The 21,502-nt window shown below is 56.2% G+C and overlaps 1 protein-coding gene across 1 annotated transcript in view; it reads left to right on the top strand.

Moving 5' to 3' along the window:
• The window catches only part of Ablim2 (actin binding LIM protein family member 2), a 100,861-nt gene that overhangs the window by 18,170 nt on the left and 61,189 nt on the right, over positions 1-21,502 (top strand). Inside the window, exons 2-3 of the mRNA XM_090343873.1 lie at positions 10,964-11,092; positions 17,128-17,311. Of these exons, the coding sequence (XP_090199999.1) occupies positions 10,964-11,092; positions 17,128-17,311 (313 nt within the window). The remainder of the gene's footprint in view (positions 1-10,963; positions 11,093-17,127; positions 17,312-21,502) is intronic.

The raw sequence follows: 21,502 nt of genomic DNA, 5'->3' as shown, positions 1-21,502 counted from the left end.
AGAAGAAAGGTAATATACAGTTCAGACTGGGAAGAGCTTTTCCGGGCCAGAGGTTTGATAGAGGCTGTGTCTAGGCTATCTAATGAGTTCTGAAAACTCAACCAGCTCAAATATGGCTAAGAATCTGAGTAGATGAACCTCGCAGGATGGTGCATCCACGAGTACCCGGGAGAAGGCCAGCACCACTGGTCCTCAGGGAAACGGCAGCCCAGTGAGACATGTGGGCAGCTAGAACACAAGGTCTTGTGTACCCAAGCCGAGGGCAAGGATGTGGAGACGTGGAACACAGCAAAGAGTGGAAATCATGTCCACGCACAAACACGCTACAGACGTCAGCAGCCATCTCGGTCATAGCCCCCCAAACCCACCTGCTGATAAGAAACACAATGGAAACCATCTCCACAATGGAATGGTTCCTAGCTGCAAAAAAGAGTGAAACTCTGAGAACTTACCACAACGCCATGAAACCCTGAGCACAGTACACCAAGTGACAGAAGCCGAATGTCAGCGGCCACGTGCTATGTGATTCCATTGCACCAGGTGCCCAGAACAGGCAAATCCAGAGCCGGAGGCCGAGGGTGGGGACGTGGGGAGGGAGGAGAAGGAGTGTAGGGTTCTTGTCGGGGTGATGAAAACGGAGCGTGTGGATCAGCAGACAACCCCGACAGTACTCACGGATGGTCAGTCACAGCTTTTCTCCCGGTGGATTGTAGGTTTTTCGGGTTCTGTCTGCACTGCATGTGCTCCTGCGGGGCGTGGTAGCTCTGCCTTAGAAGCAGCCATGTTACTGTACAGTGCCGTGCATCATGTCTTATTTTGTCCCATGTGGATGATCTGCAGGGTTGTAGATAGAAAGGCCAGGGACTGGCGAGACCGGGGACGGTGGGGATTTTTGAGCTTCAAGCATCCAGTCCTTCTCAGGTTTCCCCAGGGAGCGGTAGCCCTTTCCAAGTCACATAGCAGCTATTTTTGTCATTGAGAGGCTGCTGATGGTTCCGGGCTGGGCTCACGTCCCGGCCTCTCCTCCTGGCCTGTCTGGGTTGAGTGCGTGCTGGTCGGTGCATGGCGAGTGTGTGGAGTGAGTGGCCAGGCACTGAAAGTGGGGTGTCGCGGGCTGGGGGTGTCCCAGGCGGAACCTGCCTCACATTCTGTGTTGCCGAGGTGGCAGATGGACAGCCGTCACCCCACATGGCAGATCAGCTTTCCCGACTCCTGGCCAGCAGTTCCAGTGCCCAGCGTTAAGTGGACACTCAGGAAGTGCTTTCCCAGCGCCAGCCTTCCTGGGCCCATGGTCGGCAGGAGAACATGAGAAGAGCTGGAGGGTCAAGGGTGTGTGTGTGATAGACAGAAGGGGGGAGAGAGGGAGAGGGAGAGAGAGAGGAGCCAACCAGGTTCTTCATGGAGGACCCAGGGCCTGGCCCCTCCTGCCTCGTGGCTATGTGCTCTTATCCATTTCTGAGCCTCTCTGAGCATTGGTTCCCCAGTGTCCTGCTAGTTGCAGGACTGGGTGTATGTCTGGTGTCTCCCCATCCTACACAAGGAAGGAACTAGAAAGCAGGGGTGTCATGCACCCCCATGCCAGCTTGCCCTGGGGCCACCACCCTGCCCGTGTCCTGGCGATGGTCAGGGTTGCTCCAGACCAGTCCTGGTGGAGTGGCACCTCCTGTGTCTGCAGAGGGGAGTCTGGACAGAGAGCTCACCCATCTCTGCCTTCGGGGGAGAAGTTCTGGTGGAGTGCGACACTCCGGCACCCCAGGATGCAGCCAAGGCCTGGGCGATGGGCGTTGTGCCCAAAGGCCTGTGTGAAGCTTGTGGGGATGCCAGCAGGCGCCAGCCACACACAGCAGGGCCTGGTGCGGAGCTCCCTGGCCCCGAGTGCAGGAGTGTGCGGATCTGTATCTAAGCCCAGGCTCTGGCCACTCCTCCTGCCTCAGCTGGCCGGCCGGGAGCATCGGCTCGGGAATGGTGCCTCAGACCCCGCTGCCAGAATGCCAAGGGCTCCTGGGTCCAGCTGAGGCGAGGCCGCCGTCCCCAGGCTCCCCAGGGAAGGAGCTGGGTGAGGCTGGATTCCCCACCGTGTGTGGGCTTGGGACGGCCCTGTGACCCTGCTCCTGCGGGAACCGCCAAGTGCAGGGCCTGGGAGGGATGGGTCAGATGATTCATCTCCCCATCCTGGAAGGGCTCTGCAGGCACCAGCGCACTTCCTGTTTCCCATTAGATTTGAGGAATGTTTACAGGCATCTGCTGTCATTGGAGACCTAGAGGAAACCTTCGCAAGGCAGAGTGACGTCAGGGGACGAGCAGTGGACAGGGCCACTGATCTGCTGCTGGACGTGGGAGGGCCGTCTGGGTGACCAGTGGTGCTGTGTGTGTGTGTGTGTGTGTGTGTGTGAGAGAGAGAGAGAGACTGAGACAGACACACACACACAGAAAGACAGAGGCAGAGACACAGAGCAGCTCAGGTGCTCGCCAGCCTTGACCTTCTGTCATGCCCTCCTAAGAGCAAATGTCCTCAGTCCTGGAAGGCTGTGGGGAGGGGATGGCAGCTGTTGACATCTGGAAGAGTCTGGGAGTTTTCAGGGCTTGCTCTTTCCCCCTCCGCCCCATTCACACACCCTCCTTGCAGGCCACCTCGTGTGGGCCAGCCCCAGGCATGTTCTATCACAGCCCATAGGTGCACCCAGTCTGGGGTGGGGGCCAGGATGGGTCCCCAGGTCCAAAGTGAGGTGTGCGTGCAGGCCTTAGTGCTGTGTGAGATGGGGGTGGCGGGATGCAGGTGGTGAGGCCTGCAGCGAGGCCTCGGGAAGACAGTGGAGCTGAGCTGTGCTTCCTCCAGGGCTGCAGGTTGGAAGTCCAAGGGCCAGGTGTGGCATGGCCCAGAGGGACCGTCTGCCCAGCTGATAGCTGTGTGCCCTCTGCGCCTCCCCATGGCGTCGAGAGTTGTCTCTGTATCCAGATTTCCCCCCTTTAAAAAGTTACTTATGACTGGGCAGGATGGCTCATGCCTGCAATCCCAGCTACACAGTTTGAGGCCAGCCCAGGCAAAACGTTCACTCAGCCCAAACCCGGGGTGGTGGGTCACATCTGTCACCCACCATGAGGAAGTCTGCTCCCTGCCTAGCCCCCTGCTAGCCAAGCTCAGCAGGGAGCAGGCCTGTGGAGGCCCATGGAGGACCCAGGGCCAGCAGGGATAGCACCACGGGGTCTGCTGGCTGGACCAGACGATGCCACTGTGCCAGGGCGGGGCTCAGGGGTGTGGTTCTACTGAGCAGCAGGCCCTTGCGGGGGTGCTCTACATGCTTTCCTGACTGGCTGGTGGGGAGGGCAGGGGTGAGGCCCCCGGCGGGAGAGGGGGCCTCTGTGAGGAGCCACAGGGACAGTCAGTCCAAGGGACGGTTTCACAGGGTGAGAGAACAGGCCTGAAGGAAATGCCACCGGGGATGGAGCGTGGGTGCTTCAGGCTGCACAGGCGTTAGTCCTGCTGTCCTTGCTGCCTCTGGTGGTGCCAGTCCCAGTGCCAGCTTGTGTCTCTCCCATCCTGGCTCTAGGGAGAGAAACTCCTCAGACCTGACCCGGGGCTCCCGGTCAGGGGAGGCACCACCTCCTGGAAGCCATCCAGTCTGCATGCAGCCCCCCCCCCCCATTACGTCCTCATACCTCCAGCCTGTGTGTCGCTGTAGTTAGAAAGGTCCAAGGGGGGCTGCCCCAGGGGTGTGTCCCCCACCACACTGGGCCCACGAAGCACGGAGGTGGGCGTGTGGTAGTTTGGTCACAGAAAATGTACTGTGTGTCCTTGGAGTGCAGTCAGAGATTCCAAAGTCCCTGCTGTTGGCTGCGAGGCCCTGGGCCCTGCAGAGTGGCCCTGCCCTTTCTTGGGAAGTCCACATCCATCAGGCAACAGGGTCCCCCCTGCCCTCCTCCCGCGGTGTACTGGAATCTCACAGGGCTTCCCAAGGCCAGCTGTGATCTGCAGAGCTGAGCCATCGCCCCAAGGTCCCAGTCAGCCCTGCATGGGGGCCACCCTGCCCCCCCCCGGGGGCCAGGGCTGGCACAGTGCTGGAGGCCAACTGGGGAACTGGAGGAGGGCTATGTGCCCAGGCCTGAGACAGCCCACCCCCAGTGAAGGGGAGGGGACTGTTACCACAATCGCCCTGGATTCCCCGAGGCCCCAGGGCCGGGTGTCCATTATAGCTGAGGTCTTCAGAGCCGCCAGTGATTGACTGACAGCACTGAATTCTGCTTCCCATTATTTCCCCAGCAAGTGGGGCTGCCTAAGTGTTAGAGCCCACCTGGAAATGACAGAGGGCAAATCTGCTCACGTGTGATAAGGTCTCCGGGTATTGTAGTTCCCTTTCCAGTGTTTGCATTTTTTTTAATTCAAGAATTTATTAACATTGATTTTTTTACATCACATTTCAAATGACGTATCTAACAAGTATTCAGGAAGGGAATCTCTATATACAATCACTGGCACTTAGATTTTAGAACATACTTAAAATTAGGCTGAGGGTTTGTATGTCATAGAGACATATTAATCTATGTAATAAAACAGCGTCTACATTTTTTTTTTTTTTGCCAGTCCTGGGCTTGAGCTCAGGGCCTGAGCACTGTCCTTGGACTCCTTGGACTTTCTCAAGACTAGAGCTCTACCACTTGAGCCTCAGCACCACTTTTGGCTTTTTTTTTTTCTATGTATGCGGTGCTAAGGAATCGAACCCAGGTCTTCGTGCATGCTAGGCAAGCACTCTACCACTAGGCCAAACTCCTGGCCCCCAGAGTCTACATTTTTTTTTTTTTTTTTGCCAGTCCTGGGCTTGAGCTCAGGGCCTGAGCACTGTCCTTGGACTTTCTCAAGGCTAGAGCTCTACCACTTGAGCCTCAGCACCACTTCCGGCTTTTTTGTACGTATGTGGTACCAAGGAATGGAACCTGGGTCTTCATGCATGCTAGGCAAACACTTTAACCACTAGGCCAAACTCCCGGCCCAGCGCCTACATTTTTAAAAAAGATTTTTATCAGCATGTATTAGTTGTGCAGGGGGGTTATTGTACATTTCTACACATGTTAACAACATACTCACTGCTCCATCACTCTCCCTATGCCCCCCTCCCTAAAACCCCTTCATGGCCCGGCACTGGGCTCCCGCCTGTAATCCTAGCTGTTTTGCAGGCTGAGATCTGAGCCAGCCAGGGCAGGACGCTCCGTAAGACTTCTGTTTCCAAGTAACACCAAAAAGCCAGAAGTGGAGCTGTGGCTCCAGCAGTTCAAGCCTTGAGCCAAAAAGCTCAGGAGTAGCATCTGGGTCCTGAATTCAAGCCCCAGTATTGGTGTGTGTGTGTGTGTGTGTGTGTGTGTGTGTGTGTGTGTGTGCAAGCATAAGTCTCACTGTTCTGCTTTCGTACATGCAGAAAAACTTGGCCCAGGCTCTCACCCTCCTTCGCCCTTTCCATTGACTGGTTGACTTTCTTGTATTCCCTCCCCCCTGCCCACCTTTCTCTCTCTTTCTCTTTCTCTGCCAGTCCTGGGGCTTGAACTCAGGGCCTGAGCAATGTCCTTGGACTTTCTCAGGCTAGCACTCTACCACTTCAGGCTTTTTCTTGGTATATAGTACTGAGGAATGGAACCCAGGGCTTCATGCATGCTAGGCAAGCACTCTACCACTAGGCCACACTCCTGACCTCTTTTCTCTCAATTAAAAAAATGTATATTAATTATACAAATAAGATAGATTATGATCTAGCCAGATTCTTGCTCTCTCTCCCTGTTCCCCAGCCCCATCATTCAACAGTTGGCAGTGAGATTCTTTATGCTGTATGTATACCCAGACACAGCATATTTCATTAAACTACTGTCATTCTCTCTCTCCCTGAAAGTCTCCCACTACAGTCATGGTCACAGACGAGCACGTGTGCGCACACACACACACACACACACACACTCTCTCCTTTCTCTCTCTCTCTCGATATATATAATATATATTATATGTAGTGTATGTGCATAAAATATGTATGTATCTATGTATATTTCTTAGCTCTTTGTACCACGGATAAGTGAAAATATCTGTTCTATGTCTTTTATGAATTGTCTTATTTTGCTCAACACAATCTATAATTCTATCCGTTTTGCCAACTAATAATCAAATTTCATTCGTCTTTTTTTATATTTTTATTATAATTAATGAAAGGGTTACATGATATTTGCCAGATAGAAGGTGTATTAATTCACATACATTGACACCCTTTCATATGTCTTGGTACCCATTACCCTCCCCCTCAAATTTCATTCTTCTTTGTGGTTGAGTACTATTCCACGGTATATATACATTGTCTTTTCTTTATCCATTCATTCCATTGGTAGTTTGCCACCGTTTGGCTAAATGTTCAAGTTTGGTAACATAAATGGATTTCACTGCTCAGCTTTTGGTTTTCAGGAAGCTCAGCGACTCCCCACGTATTCCCCACGCCTACCCCACCCCCGCCATGGCACCGCCTGGCACGCTATGGCACGCATGTGAAGAATGAATGACAGCCGGCACTGGCTTGCTGCTATTTGTTTTTGTTGGACTTGGGGCTTGAACTCAGAGCCTGGGCGCTATCCCTGAGCTCTTTTGCTTAAGGCGAGTGTTTTACCACTTTGATCCACTGCTCCCTTTTTGGATTTCACTGATGTCTTGGAGTCACATGGGGCTTTTCTGCCCGGGTGGGCTTTGATCCTCAGATCTCAGCCTCCTGAGTAGGTAGGAATACAGGTGTGAGCCACTGGCACCTAGCTGATTTATTGTTGCTAGCCGGAGCCGGGGTATGTCGCACCCCATGCCTGGCACCGTGGGTCCTGAGAGTGGACAGATGTGCCGTGGCCTGTGTTCACCACCGCAGAAGTGGTGCAGAGCCATGTCAGTGACGCAGGTCCTCCGAGCCCTGCGTGTTCAGTCCCATCCCTCACCCCCCTCGCTGTGTGTGGAGTTCTCCTTTCCTGGGGTGCCCTCGCTGGGGCCAGGCAGTGTGAGCCTGCCCAGATGGGCCTGTTTCACTTACTGTCTTGAAAGGTATTTCTCTGGAGCAGGTGAACACCACTGCCCCACCTGAGGGCCCAAAGTTTGTGTCCCTGTCACCTGCTGAGGGGTGGACAGACATTAAGAGCCTTGGTTTAACGTAAAAAGCCTTCCATGGTGGCAGGCCCAGGCTCGGGCTGACCCCTCCCTCCCAGGCCTCCGCTGGCCAGGCCACGATGCTGACCCTCAGAGAAGGGGCCCTGTGTCTTTGGTTGAGGCATCTGTTCACAGGTGACACAGAGGCTTGGTAGAGCCTCCCGAGGCCCTTGTCCCTGGTGTGACCAGGGAGGTGTGTGTGTGTACAAGGCAAAGAAGTGACCCTGGGGCCTGTCAGGCAGGTATGGTACCTGCTTGGCCACTGGACGAAGGGGCAGGGTGCTCGTGTCCATCCCAGCAGCACAGCCTGGCTCATTGCTCTTGACCCCAACGGGGCATCCAGAGGGCAGAACAAATGCCTGCCTGGCCCTCAGATGGAGCCACAATCTACGGCTCCAGAAATGGAACTGTATCTCCAGTACTAGAATGCCAGCATTAAGTGAAAAGGGAGAGAGTCCTGATCCTGAGTTCAAGCCTCAGTACAGCACAAAAACTTTTAAAATTATTGGCTCCCCCCTCACCCTCGAATGCTGTCCCTGGCTGCCTGCTCGGCAGAGTCTTTGGGGCTAGGGATGGGAACAGCCCCCTCTTGGCTCCAAGCTGCCTCTGAGCAGGGAGGGAAGGAGACGGCCCACCCTGGGAGGCACCCGTGCCTGTGTTGGGGCAGTTTGTTATTTGGAAAGAGTGCTCCCTGCCAGGCCACCCTTGACCTTCCAGAGTGGAGTGTGCCAGCTGGCTCCTGGCTCCTGTCTTTGGAGCAGTTTTCGAGAGGCTGGGTATGGGCGAGGCCCACAAAGTCCCTTACCCTGGGGCCCCTGGTCTGCCAGCACCCGGCTTCCCCCCACCGTCCCCGCAGCATAGACAGTGACCGTGGCTTCCTGTGAGTGCCCGCCCGGGCAGCACGGTGACCACGATGGACTTGTCCAGCCCTGGGCCACGGGAAGACACCATAGTGACTGCTTGTGTGCTGGCTGGTGCAGAGACCCACCCGCAAGGCTCCTCTTTGAGTCCTGGTGGCAGCAATCAGCTTGTAGCAGTGAAAAGTCCCTCTGGGACGGCCAGGAGCCTTCAATGGGGTGCAGTACCCACTTCCTATCACCAGAGGGCAGCACCCGCCTCAGGCTTGCAGCCAGGGGGCCTGGGGCAGCTGGGGGCTCCATGTGGGGCAGACTCCACTCAGCAAAGGAACCCCTTAAAATAGCTCTCCCAGAGGGGTGCGTTGGCTAGCCCCTGTCATCCCAGCGACTCACGAGGCTGAGATCTGAGGATCGAGGTTCAAAGCCAGTCTGGGCACAAAAGTCCCTGAAACTCTTATCTCCAGTTAACCACTAGAAAACCAGAAGTGGTGCTGTGGCTCCAGGGGTAGCCTTGAGCTGAAGAGCTCAGGGACAGCGCCCAGGCCCAGGGTTCAAGCCCCATGACTGGAAAAAAAAAAAAAAAACTCTCTCCACTAGCCAGGTGCCAGCACTTACACCTGTAATCTCAGCTACTCAGGAGGCTGAGATCTGAGGAGCCTGGTTTGAAGCCAGCCTGGGCAGGAAAGTCTGTGAGACTCTTATTGACCAAAAAAGCCAGAAGTGGAGCTGTGGGTCAAGTGTGTAGTGCTAGCCTTGAGCAAAAAAGCTCAGGGACAGTGCCCAGGCCCTGAGTTTGAGCCTCAAGACCAGTACACCTCTCTCTCTCTCTCCCTCTCCTGTGAATTGGCGACATCCGTGTTCCCTGGTCTTGTTTGAGGGGCTGGGATAGAACGGAAGGCCCTGCACAGTCCTGGCCAGGGCTGCACGGGAGACCCATCCCGGAGCCCGTCTGTTCTTTCAAATAGCAATGTCACTGTTTATGGAGTGCGTGGTGTTCGGTGGACTGGTTGCTAGGCAATCCCATGGTCCTACCTCCTAGCAGGCTGGGTGATGACAGCAGAAGGTGGGTGGGTGGATGGGCAGGTCAGACAGAAGGACTGACAGAGGGACTTCCAAGGGCCTCCTAAAGGCTGTGACCTTTAGGAAGTAGAGCTAGGGCTGCCTTCTGGACCAGCTGGCCCCACATCTGCCCAGCCCCGGGGCTCTGAAAATGAGAATCTTCTCATGGTGGTCTTGAGCCGATGCCAGCAGAGTAAACCCTGCCTTGTCCTTGATGGTCCCCACAGCCAAACCTCAGTGGACATCCAAGCCATGGCCCCTGTGTGGCTGTCAGTGGGACTGGGTGACGCGTGGCTGCCAGGAGATGGGGCACTGGAGGGCCTGGCTTCCTGATTTCCCCCAGCTCCAGGGAGGAGTGCAAGAGGGAGGGACATTGGACATGCTTGCAGGCCTTTGGCCACCATGGGAACTGTCGCTGTCCCTCCAGGGACCTGGTTGCATGTGTACTATTTGCCTCTCAGTTTCGTAAGGTCCCGATGCCGGCAGCCGCGCTGGCCCCAGCCCTGGGGTCCTGTCCCGCGTCTGCTCCTGCGGGCCGATGCGCCAGCGTTCTCCCAGACAGCCAACGCTCAGTATCTGAGCTATATGGAACCCTTGGCCTTAGAAGGCCCACTGTCCCCAGATGGAACCAGCCCCTCCTCCACGCTTCCCACCATCAGAGGAGGAGATTGAGCTCCCCCGGCCTCTATGGCATTGCCCCAAACAGCGTACAGCAGCGATCCCGCCTTCGTCTCCTCTGCCCCAGCCCCCTCATCCCTAGCCCTGCCACCTGGGCCTTCAGGTGTGCCACCTGCGGCATGACCTTATCTCAGGCTGGCGGACCAGGACCCCAGACCCATCCTGAAGCATTTAGAAAGCTTGAGAATGAACGGAGCCCACCCCATGAGAGCCGGGGCAGTCCTAGACGTGGCTGTGAACTGGTCGCCGGGGTCCCTGTCACTGTCCCTGTGATTGTCAGCGCCACCCAGGCCACAGGGAAGCCTGAAAGCAGCAGGGAAAGGAGGCTCGGGTGAGGCCATGGCCTGAGAAGTAGAGGTAGGAGTCCCCGGGGCTGGGGAGTGGAGGCTGTGCCCTGTGGGGCTGGCAAGGGGCAGGCCGGGCGCTTTGCCTGCTCCTAGGTTGGACTCTTTGGGCTGTTGGTACAGCGCTGGGTTCCGCCTCAGGGCTGGGTCTGTAGCTGGCGTCCACTTTCTGCATGGCTGGCCACGCAGGCTGCCTTCACGTGTGGCTGGCCTGGCTGTGCCACAGCCAAGGGTCTGACGGCCCAGCAGGGCCTGGCGGGGTCTCGGCACGGTCGTTCGGGTGGTGCCATGATTATCAGGGCACTGGGCACCAGCCCTCCCCCGGGTGTGACACGGCTGGCTACAGCTGGTGGTGGACTTGCCCAGCGGGGGTGGGGTGGGCGGGATGGACGGGGCTGGGAGACCTCCACCCCGACCGCCTGTCCTGGTAGAAAGATGGGCCTTTCCACCCACGGCTTCCTGCAACTCCCCGAGCCTCCACCCCACACATGGGGTGTCCTCCCAGGACATGGAGGAAGTGTGCAGGGCCCCCAGAGGCCCGAGGCTGCTGTGTACAGAGGAGAGGGGCAGCTGAGCCCACGGAGCGGAGGCTTGAGGCCCAGGAAGGTCAAGGCTGGGCCGGGCAGAGGCGACAGAGGTCGGTGTCCCTTCAGGAGGGAGTGGTGATGGACGCCTTAGCATCCCCGTGCACGCAGCCACGCGTGCAGGTAGACAGGACCCCTGCCTGGGTGAGCCGCCTCCGCCCTGGGGATGGTCACTGCCACACTGTCTGGTTCTCGCTGGTCATGCGCTCTCCCCAGGCCCTGTGGACCAGTGCTGGTGGCAGTGCAGAGCGGCTTCCTTCCGGCCTGGTTGACGCGGCTCCCTTGTTCCCACAGTGTCCCAGGCCCCCCTGGAGCAGCCGTCCAGCACGGCCATCCTGTGCAACACCTGCGGAAACGTGTGCCGGGGGGAGGTGCTGCGTGTGCAGAACAAGTACTTCCACATCAAGTGTTTCGTCTGCAAAGGTGAGTGCAGGGCCGGAGTGTGGCCTGGGGGTGGAGTGCTTGCCTGGCACGCGCGAAGACCCGGGGTTCGATCTCCCGGTACCACGTACATAGAAAAAGCCAGAAGGAAGTATATGCATAGACAAGGCCAGAAATGGTGCTATGGCTCAAGTGGTAGAGCGCTAGCCTTGGTCAAAAATACACAAGGACAGTGCCTAGGCTCTGAGTTCATGCCCAGGACTGGCAAAGAAAAAAAAAGTGAGTGCAGCTCGCTGACCCCGTCTGCACTGTGGGCTCCAAGCAGCCTACCTAACTCCTTGCAGCATCCAGGAAGCTCTGGGTAGGTCTGGTGGCTGGAAGTCCTGCTTTCAGGAACCTCGTGCGGTAGCCTGGCACCGTGTGGGGTCAAGCAGATGGCACGCACAGGTTCCTCCAACAGCATCACAGACTTCCGACCCAGCGGCTGGAGCAGAGTGGACACCTGAGCACCACAGCCAAACGGGCAGGCGGTCATGGCTGGCCACATGTGTCGTGGGGCCTGGCTGGGTTGACACAGACAATGTTGCTTTTCATTCCCAATTGTTCTCTGCTTGTAAAAAGTAATATAAACAATACACTAAACTAAAATAATATCAAAACAATGGGGACACGGGTGGCTCACCCCTGCAGTCCCATCACTCAGGAGGCTGAGATCTGAGGCTCAAGGTCCAAAGCCAGCCTGGACAGGAATGTCAGTGAGACTCTTAGCACCAAAACACTGGAAGTGGAGCTGTGGCTCAGTGGTAGAGTGCTAGCCGTGAGCAGTAAAGCTCAGGCCTTGAATTCAAGCCCCAGGACTAGCACAAATAAAAGAAGGGGCCTGTGGTGTCCCTGTCCAGAAGGCCCTGTTGTCGAGCCCTCTGCCACCTGCACCCCAAGTGCATCTACAGCATAGACACTGCCTTGGCCCTACAGGTGTACACATCGTAGCCCAGTGGGGAAGGGACCAACTACGCCTCAATGCACTGGGGGTCGGAGTGTTGGCACACGCGTGTCCTAGGTCCCTCAGAGACACTGCCTCCACCACAGCCTCAGACAAGACAGGAGCCTCGCCTCAGGGGACGTCTGTACACCCTGGTTCTCTTGCAGTGAGGGCAGCGAGCTCACTGCCCTCTCCACCGAGTCTCCAGGGCCCCACACAGCCAGGCCTGGTGAAGGTGCCATGTGATGAAGGGTCAAAGGCAGAGGGGTTTGTGGTCTGGCGAGGGAAATGAATGCACTAGCTAAGGTCTGTGCCACCATTTGAGGTCCCTTTTTTACAGTAGAAACTGGGTACCAGAGGGATGCAGGCCCCTGACCCAAGATTCATAAGCTTCCAGACAGGACTTCACCCTGGCTGGCTGTTGTTACGTGGTACCTTGAGGATGGTGGAAATCCACCACCAAGAGAGGCCAGGACCTGGTGGGGCCGGGAGCTTGGGCCAGGAGCCTTGGGAAGAGTCATGCCCTGTGAGTGGGGTGAGGAAGGGAGGCAAAGGAGAAGCTCTGCTCCCAAGCTCTGCCCCCACTGTGGTTCAGTTTATGGATGTGGAAAGACCCCACTGTCTGCAGACAAGCTGACAACCACAGGCCAGCCTGCCTGCCCCGGAGAACCATCTCCAGGCAGAGCCCGTGGGGCCCCACAGGGCCCGTGTCTCAGGACTGCAGCATCCCGGCACCCTGGGGACAGCAGGTCTTCTTTAGGGATGGGAACCCTGGTCTCTCGAGCAGAGCTGACCCCCACTTCCACCTCTCTGAGGCACCATCTTGGCTTGTGGGCCACTGCCATGAACATCACCCAGATTCAGAGGTCCCACATGCATCCCAGCCACCTCGGCCCCATGATCCTCCCCTGTTGCACCTCTCAGGTACCCCATTCTTATGTCCATTCCTATGTCCCTACAGTGGCGGCCCGTGTCTCAGTGTTAGTGGCAGGGCCACTAGAGCCCCCCAGGACAGGGGCTTGGGAACTGTTTGAAAGAAAACGAGGAAGATACTCTGGCCCGAAGCACCCCAAGGCTCTGCTTCCCGGGTGAGGAGGTCGCCTGCTCCCCAGGGCATGGAGGCTGTCTGCACCACCGCCTGGCAGCCCCCAGCTGCTGCCCCTGTGCCCCCACCACTGGCCGCAGAAGGGAGGGAGTGCCTGAGGAGGAGGGCAGCCCCTACCTGCCTCCTGCCTCTGGGCTTTGCTTGGTGTAATTTCCCCAGCTCTCCGTAAAGACATTTGCCCCATCTGTAAAACGCAGAATCCACCGGATTGCTCTTCTGAAAGGCTTATTTGAAAGCTTCGTTGAAAGGATTTTCTCTAAAGCTGTGTGTGGGTCAGCGGTCACCTGGGGCCACCCGGGCTTGGGGGTGGGGAAGCCTTGCAGCGTGGCCTCTGTGGCTGACTGCCCTAGCCTGTAGGCAGTCCAGGCAACGGCAGGGTACAGAGCTGGGGCTGGTCTCCACCCTGGGTGCTCGTGGAAATGCAGGGCAGGATGCGTGCAGCGCTTCTGTGTGAAGGACAAGAAGACTCTCAGCCGCACAGACCTTCACTACCTTCTCATGAAATCCAGAGCCATGGAACCATCTTCATTCTCCTTTCCCCTGCACCAGCTGGGCCCTCAGTGCCCACCCAGGGGGACAGGCACATTCCCCAGTTGAGCGGACCCAGCTATTGCTTGGGTACAGTGTCCAAGATAAGGACGCTGCTCAAGGAGCGGCAGAGGGACCACGAAGGGTGGGGGGCTGGCAGGGAGTCAGTCCTTGCTTGGCGAAGGGGCTTTATACCTGGAGGGCTGAGGTGGGTACTTCAGGTAAAGCCGGGCAGCCATCAGGGCCTAGAGTTTTGACCACCTGGGTGGGGTTGCTGAGGAGCCTGGAAGCAGGACCCTGTTGGCAACCCCTCCCCAAACAGCTCAGTGACTGCACAGGCCTGCTCATGGCTTTTCTTGGCTCAGGTCCCCTTCCGGGTGCCTGTCCACCTTGCCACGGGCTGAGCTCTGTGCGTGAGGCAGAGGGCCACCACCTTGGTGGCTGGCTCAGGGTGTGGCTGTCCAGGGGTTTTGAACCAGATCTATGGCCAGGGCAGTTCCTCTTCCTGCTCAGGTCTTCCCCACTCCCTACTCTGACAAAATGGCTGTCAGAACTGCACCTCACAGCCCCTCGGGGTGCAGGTGACCCAGGAGGGGCTGGCAGAGACTTCCCTGAAGTCCCCCAAACTCTCCTCCAGGCTCACGGCCAAGCCACACACCCACAGGCAAAGAGGACCAGGGGGTCGGGATGAGGTATTTGGTAAGAGCCAGCCTTGGGGGCTTTATTCCCAGTGAGCCAAACCCAGGTCCACTGGCGTGGGGTACAACATGCCACTGTCCACTCAGGACTTAGGAGACCCCTTGTGTTTTGTTCCTGCCCCAGGCACTTGCTTAAGGTGCCTCAGTTTACCTGGGAGAGCTCACAGAGGAAATTCCACTTTGTCCTCTGCCTATGATGACCTCCGTCTTGGCTTTGACTTCCGAAGTCCTGGGTTCAGATCCTGCCTCTGTCACCCGCAGCTCATGTGCTCTCAGCCCTGCTTCCTTGCTGCAAAGCATACCGAGTGTTGACTGTGGCTTGACCACAAGTTAGGGAGGGACTGGGGATAGCGGTCAGGGGTGGCCTCTGAGCAAAGCCTGGGGAACAGAATTCCAGCCACGGGGAGCAGACGGTATGCCAGGCCTGGGGGGAAGACAGAAGGCCTGGGTTTGTGTTTGCTTTCACAAACAACTTGAAATTGCTGAGGAAAACATTTGCAGGTGGTCTCATGATCCCTGTGGGGCTAGGTTCTGTGCTTCAGGGATGTTTTAATCATGACTTTTTAGCACCAAATCCTGAGGTCATGACAAGAGAAGAGGTCACAGTCAAGAGTGAGCTGGACGAAGTTGAGAAGGTGGGCAGGGTTTAGAGCAAGGGCCTGCCCAGGCCGCCTCACCCCGGAGCTGGCATCTGCATACTCTGGGGCCTGTAATCTGGCTGCACAGAGCCTCCCTGCTGGAGAGCCTGTTCCAGGCATTCCTTGGGATAGGGAGCTCAGGTCAAAGGGCAGGAGCAGTTTTTTGGCTCCTCACAGTGAGAGCTAAATGGAACCACAGGGACCGCACAGCCCTCCCCCCCACACTTCCCGGCCGCCCCTCCCCTCCCCAGTCTCTCACCAGTGACGTCCCCTCCCTGCCTTAGTTCACTTGGCAGATTGTAACCCAGTCGCTGTGCATTGTCTCCACCGGGCTCTCTGGTTACAGATGAGTTTGGACTTTTTATTTTTAGGAAGCTGAGGTCTGGGTTCTCACTGCCGGTCCACTCGTGTCTTTGGGCTGCTTGGGGCAGACAGAGTCTGACTGGCAGCTGATGTAACCCTGGGGCTGGCACTGGGCACTTGGGATCTGGGGGCTAGGCAACTCTCCGTGTGTACCCCCTCCTGTGCCCTCCATGGCCCACGTGGGTCCTTAGATGCCAGGCCACCCTCCTCTTTCAAGGACCAGGGCTGCAGCTCTTGTCCTGTACCCATCCACCATTATACCCCCAGCACTGCCCAGGCCCTGTTAGCCTGAAACTGCAGCCTTGAGGCCCATGTTCCCAGTCAGGACAAATCTGCTTGGTGTGGGCCAGCCTGGGGTGAGAGCCCACATGGGTGTTTTCCTCAGACTGGGTGTGGAGAGGGAATGCAGAGCCCCCATGTCCCAGCCGCTGGCCTCTTGGCGAGGGACAGCAGGGGCAGCGGTGGGTGTGGACGGTGGTTGGCAGGACAGGAGTCTACTGTGTCGTTCATGTCCTGTATGGAGGGCGTGGAGGCCCAGAGCGGGTGAGGAATGTGAGCGGAGGTCACGGGTGACCCTGGCCTCTGGGCCCCTCAGCAGCAAAGCTGGTGCCTTTCTGGGACGGGGCAGCCGAGACCCCGGATGGAGGAATCCCAGCTGCTCTGGCACCAGCGTGGTTCAGCTGCTTTGTCTCCCACTTGGAAGTGAGGTTGTGGAACTTTAGCATTCCTGTCCCAGCGCCAAGACCCCGTGCAGATACACACCCAGTGCTATGTCCCACGGGTCACAGAGAGTTCTACATACCAACTCAACCCCAAAGAGGGTTGCAAGGTTTTGGGCGGGGTTTTTCTTTTGAAAGATTTTTATTAACGTTGAGTTTTACATCGTATTTCAAATGTCAAGTTTAACAAACAAGTGTTCTAGAAGGGAATCTCTAGAGGTAATCCCTGACACCTAGATTTGAGAACATAAGTAAAATTAAGCTGAGGGTTGGTATGTCATCGATACATATACATCTATAGAATATAACATATCTATAGAATGTATATCCCATCATACATTTTTATGTCTGTATCTCCAAAACCATGTCCATAGTCTTGAGTCCCTGAATATTGAGTCCTCGCTCTTGTACTATTTGGATTTAATATCCACATATCAAGGAGACCATGTGCCTTTGGTTACACAGTGCGGGGTGGGGGGGCCCTGAGCTGTCTAGGCTGCGGAGTGGCCAGGCCCCGAGGCAGAGCTGAGGGCTTCCTGTCCCCCAGCCTGAGGAGCGGGGGCCGTCAGCCTGGGTTCGCTGTTGCAGTCTGCTCCTTCTGAACCTGCTTGTGGCTCCCATGTGCCCTGGGCTGAGGAAACATGAGAGAAAGGCACCCTTGTCCCCAAGGCTGTCCTGAGACAGGGCACCCCATGTCAACCCTGCCTCTTCTTGGACTCCTTGGTTCCAGCTTCCTGGAAAAGTGGTAGGAAGGAGGCAAAATAACCCTGTCAGGGTCCCCCGTGTTCTCTACCTCCTGTCTGGGCCTCGTGTTGGCATGCCCAGAGCTCAAGGCTCGAGGTGTCATAAGGATGAGGGAGGCGTGGCAAATCCTGGATGTACTGAGCCTGGGCACGACAGCACTGCCAGCTCAGGGTGTTCAGGCTCCACCCCTCCTCCTGCACACCTGTCCTGTCCAGCGCTGGACACTGCAGCCTGACGTGGAGCGGGGCCCTCGGGGCACAGACGGGCACCTCCACGCCAGCGCTGCCTCCGTCTCTCCAGCCTGTGGCTGTGACCTGGCCGAGGGTGGCTTCTTCGTGCGGCAGGGCGAGCACATCTGCACGCAGGACTATCAGAGACTCTACGGCACCCGCTGCTTCAGCTGCGACCGCTTCATCGAGGGCGAGGTGGTGTCAGCGCTCGGCAAGACCTACCACCCCGACTGCTTCGTGTGCGCTGTCTGCCGGTAAGTCCCCCACTACGCCTCCCATCTCTGCCCTGCTCCAGCCATCCCCCAAGTCTGCGTCCTAGGCCAAGCCCAGGAACCAAGCAACTGCTCTCTGCCTGTTGCTGCTTCTTATACTCCTCCTCCTCCTCTTCCTTCTCGTCTCCTCCTCCTCTTCCTCTTCCTTCTCGTCTCCTCCTCCTCTTCCTCTTCCTTCTCATCTCCTCCTCTCCTTCTCTTCTTTCTCTTCTCCTCCTCCTCCTCCTCCTCCTCCTCCTCCTCCTCCTCTTCCTTTTCGGTTTTCTTGTTTTGTTGATCCTCGGGGCTTTCTCTTTGTTTGGCTTATCGGCTAGGCTGATGCTCTACCACTTGATCCGTGCTCCTAGCCCAGCTTTTTGCTGGTTCTTTTGGAGATAGAGTCAAAGCTGGCTTTGAGCCACGATCCTCTAGCTTTCCTCCTGAGCAGCTCCAATCACAGGCTTACTCATTCGTGTAGTCGGCAGGCAGAGTGGGCCGGGCTCAGGGTTCCTGTGCCTGGCAGGTTCACAAGCCCGCTCTGCCAGCTCGGGGTCTTCAGAGTGGTCCCGCCTTGGGCAGCCCCCTCCCCTCCTCACAGCCCAACGCCACCTCCTCCCTCCTCACCTCTGCACCCCCACGGTGACTGCCTTCGTAGACAGCAGTGTGGGGCAGGCGCCCGGGCTACCTCCGCTCTGTCCCTGCCAAGGCTGGGTGTGACTGAGCAGCAAGGCCCCCTGCTGCCAGTGAGCAGCCTCCTGGGTCTCTCCCCACCCTCCCCTTCCTCACTTCCTCCCTCCCCTCGCAGCCTCCAACACATCCCTTCTTCACTGCTCAACAAAGCATAAAAGTAAAGCCAGCCATTTCCTGTGCTGCTGTCCACCGCTCACACACCCAGCTGGCAGCAATGCCTTTGTGTCGTTCCTAAGCGACCGCCTGCGGTTACGGTGTGTGCCCAGGGCCTGGGGGACATGGGAAAGGTCAGTTTCAATGAGAAGGTGATGGTGGGGCCCAGAGTCTCTTGGGGTTATGTGGGAGTATGGCTAGCAGGGAGGATGGCTCAGACCCATCCCCTCCCAGCGGCCACCTCTGCTGACAACCCATCTTACAGGTGTCACTGCTCATGTGAGGGGACTTGGACTGGGTTTATTTAACCGCCACAAACTACCAGTAGACTGGATGCATGTGAGAGTCCCAGCCCAGATCTGAGAACAGGACAACAGCAGGCTGGGCTTGCCCTGCGTCCCGCGGTCTTGAAGAAGAGCACGGTGGGAACTAAGCAGGCTGTGGCATCTCCTGGGCCGGACACAGAGGCTGAGGGATACGTCAGACAGAGGGTGAACAGGTGGGGCATGGAGGAGAGCTTCAGAGACCTGCAGAACACGCTCCTGAGTCTGGGGCCAAATTTCAAAGCCCTGTGGATTTCCAGGGGATGTCACAGGTTTGGGTGATAGACTGCTCTCCGTAGCAGTCTGACAAACAGCTTAAGAAGAAGAGTTATTTTTGCTTAGAGTCTCAGGTTTCTCCTGGCTTCCTTGTTTCTGGGCTGTGGCGAGGCAGAGCATCAAGGTAGAAAGGTGAGGAGGGGCGGAGAAAGAACAGCAGTGCTAGAGCTTCCACTGCTCTCCCTTTGTCCCCTCCGGGCCTCCATCCATTGATGGGGATGCCCACTTCCAGGACAATTTTTTCTCTAGTTAATCTCCAGAAATGGGTCCAGACATACCCAGAGGCGAGCTTCAGCAATCAGAGCCCCTGTCCCAGCAAGGTGACCACCAAGAGTGACTGTCACGAAAGGTGGCAGCTGTGTGCGTCATAATCCCTAGGCAGACTTGGGTCTCTGATCAGCGTGGACGGTCCATATACAGAGCTGGGACGTCGTCTCTGATCAGCGTGGACGGTCCATATACAGAGCTGGGACGTCGTCTCTGATCAGCGTGGACGGTCCGCGCCCAGGGCATGCAGAAGTGACACCCAAGGCACCAACCCAATCCGTATTGCAGGATTAACACAAGAGACAACAATGAGTTCACTCATTGTTCGGATCATGTGGAGACTGGAAGAGTGGCTGAAGTGGTGGAGCACTTGCCAGTCAAGCACAAGTCCCTGAGTTCAAAATGTAGCGCCACCAAAAAGAAAAGGAAGCAAAAGAAAAGATGGATGGGAAATCTAGAACTGAAAAATGTAGTTCTTGTCATGAAAAAAATCCTCTGGAAGGAATTAACAGTAACTTAGGTACCATGGAAGGAAAGATAGCTCAACTTGAGACCATAGCAATAGAAACCTTCAAACTGTGGTGGGGATGAGAGAGAGAGAGAGAGAGAGAGAGAGAGAGAGAGAGAGAGAGAGAGAGAGAGAGAGACAGAGAGAGAGAGAGAGAGACAGAGACAGAGAGAGAGACAGAGAGAGAGAGAGAGACAGAGAACTAGAGACAGAGAGAGAGAGAGAGACAGAGAACTAGAGACAGAGAGAGAGAAAGAGAGAGGAAGGAAGGGAGGGAGAGAGAGAAAAACCAAGACACTGAAATACAGAAAAGATCATTAGTGAACTGTGACTGTAGATCAGACTGTCTGTCTTCCTGTCTGCCCATTGAACAGTGGAGAGACTAAAATACACTTGTAGAAAAAAAAAATGGACAAAAAGGGCCAGGAGTTTGGCCTAGTGGTAGAGTACTTGCCTAGCATGCACAAAGGTCCAGGTTCGATTCCTCAGTACCACATACATAGAAAAAAAAGCTGGAAGTGGTGCTGAGGCTCAAGTGGCAGAGCTCTGGCCAAGGACAGTGCTCAGGCCCTGAATTCAAGCCCCACGACTGGCAGAAAAAAATTGGACAAAAAAATTCTTCATAGATAAATTGTTGATACCAAATGAAAACAAGAAATCTTAAACACAATAGGAGAGAAAACAAACAGGAGGAGAGGGGCCTGTAGACTTGTACCAGAGAACAGCAGGATCGCTTCTCTAAGGGCTGAAAGGAAAACTAAACAATAACAACAACAACAATAAATCCTATCAGTGATTAAAATATTCCACAGCTGACGGTTTTGTAGCTCTGGATACATTATAATCCATTGAATTATACATTGTATCGTTTGTGAATGAACTTAGTGTCAATCAAGCGACTACCGCAAGAATGACGACCATGAGTGGGCTGCTTGCACCTGTCACCCTTGCTACTTGGGGGCCTGAGCTCAGGAGGATGGTGGTTCAGAGCCAGCTCAGCGAAAGGAAGCTCACAGGACCTTCTCAACCAATAGAAATTAGAATTTGGACCCCGTGGTATGCACCAGCTATGGTCCAGATCAAGGGCCGAGTTGTCCTGGACAAAAGAACAAGACTCTTACCTGAAAAGTAACCGAGCGAAAGGGGCTGGGATGTGGCTCCTTTGGGAGAATGTGTAGCAAGCGCAGGTCCAGAATGCAAAGCCCCACGAGCACCTGCACACAAAAGATGAGGAAGAAGGTGAAGATGACGACGAAGAAGACTTCTTTTGACAAAAGCAAAGCACGTGTGTTCCCAGGAGAGAGACCTGTGCTGTGATGGAGTTACGGGAAGCTTTGCAGGCTGAAGAGAATGACATCAACAAGATCCCAAAGCCACCCTCACTAGTGACAGAGTGCAGCAAGAGGGCAGAGGATGAAACCTGTAATCAGTAAAGAGTTTTTACAACTCAAGGCTAAGCAGACAAAATACGGTCAAGTGGCCAAAGGGCGTAGAAAACACAGGAAACATGGGATTCAATAGCTACGGCATGCCAGCCCCACCGCGGGAGAGGGCTGAGGGCTGGCTGGGCGTGGGAGCGAGGTTGAGGCTTCTTAGGCTGCCGTTTCCATGGAGACGGTGTCCTATAGCCTTGAGTCCGTGCGTAGTGCTTAGCGTGTGATTCCAGAATCCCATTCTCAGGTATCGATCCCAGAGAAATGAGAGCCGATGGGCAGGAGACTCATCAGCTGGCATCCTGTCCTAAATGGAGGCAGTTATTCAACACCAGCATGGTAGGGGTGCCAGGCTGTGTGTCCTGCAAATGAGAAATGGGAGCACCGAGCAGCTGAGTAGCTGAGTGCAGTTCCACAGTGGGAGACGCGCTCAGAGCACATCCCGTGACTGTGAGGGGCCCCCTCCCCCTTGTGGTGGAGCTGCAGGACGCTGAGGAGAAGCCCACCACAGCACCAGCAGGATGAGAGGGCCGCGGGGCCACCT

The sequence above is a fragment of the Megascapheus bottae genome, chromosome 13 (genome assembly GCF_031878675.1).
Source record: "Megascapheus bottae isolate mThoBot1 chromosome 13, mThoBot2.hap1, whole genome shotgun sequence".
NCBI lineage: Eukaryota > Metazoa > Chordata > Mammalia > Rodentia > Geomyidae > Megascapheus > Megascapheus bottae.
The sequence above is the reverse complement of the archived record's forward strand: the minus strand, read 5'-3'. Positions and strand labels throughout refer to the sequence as shown.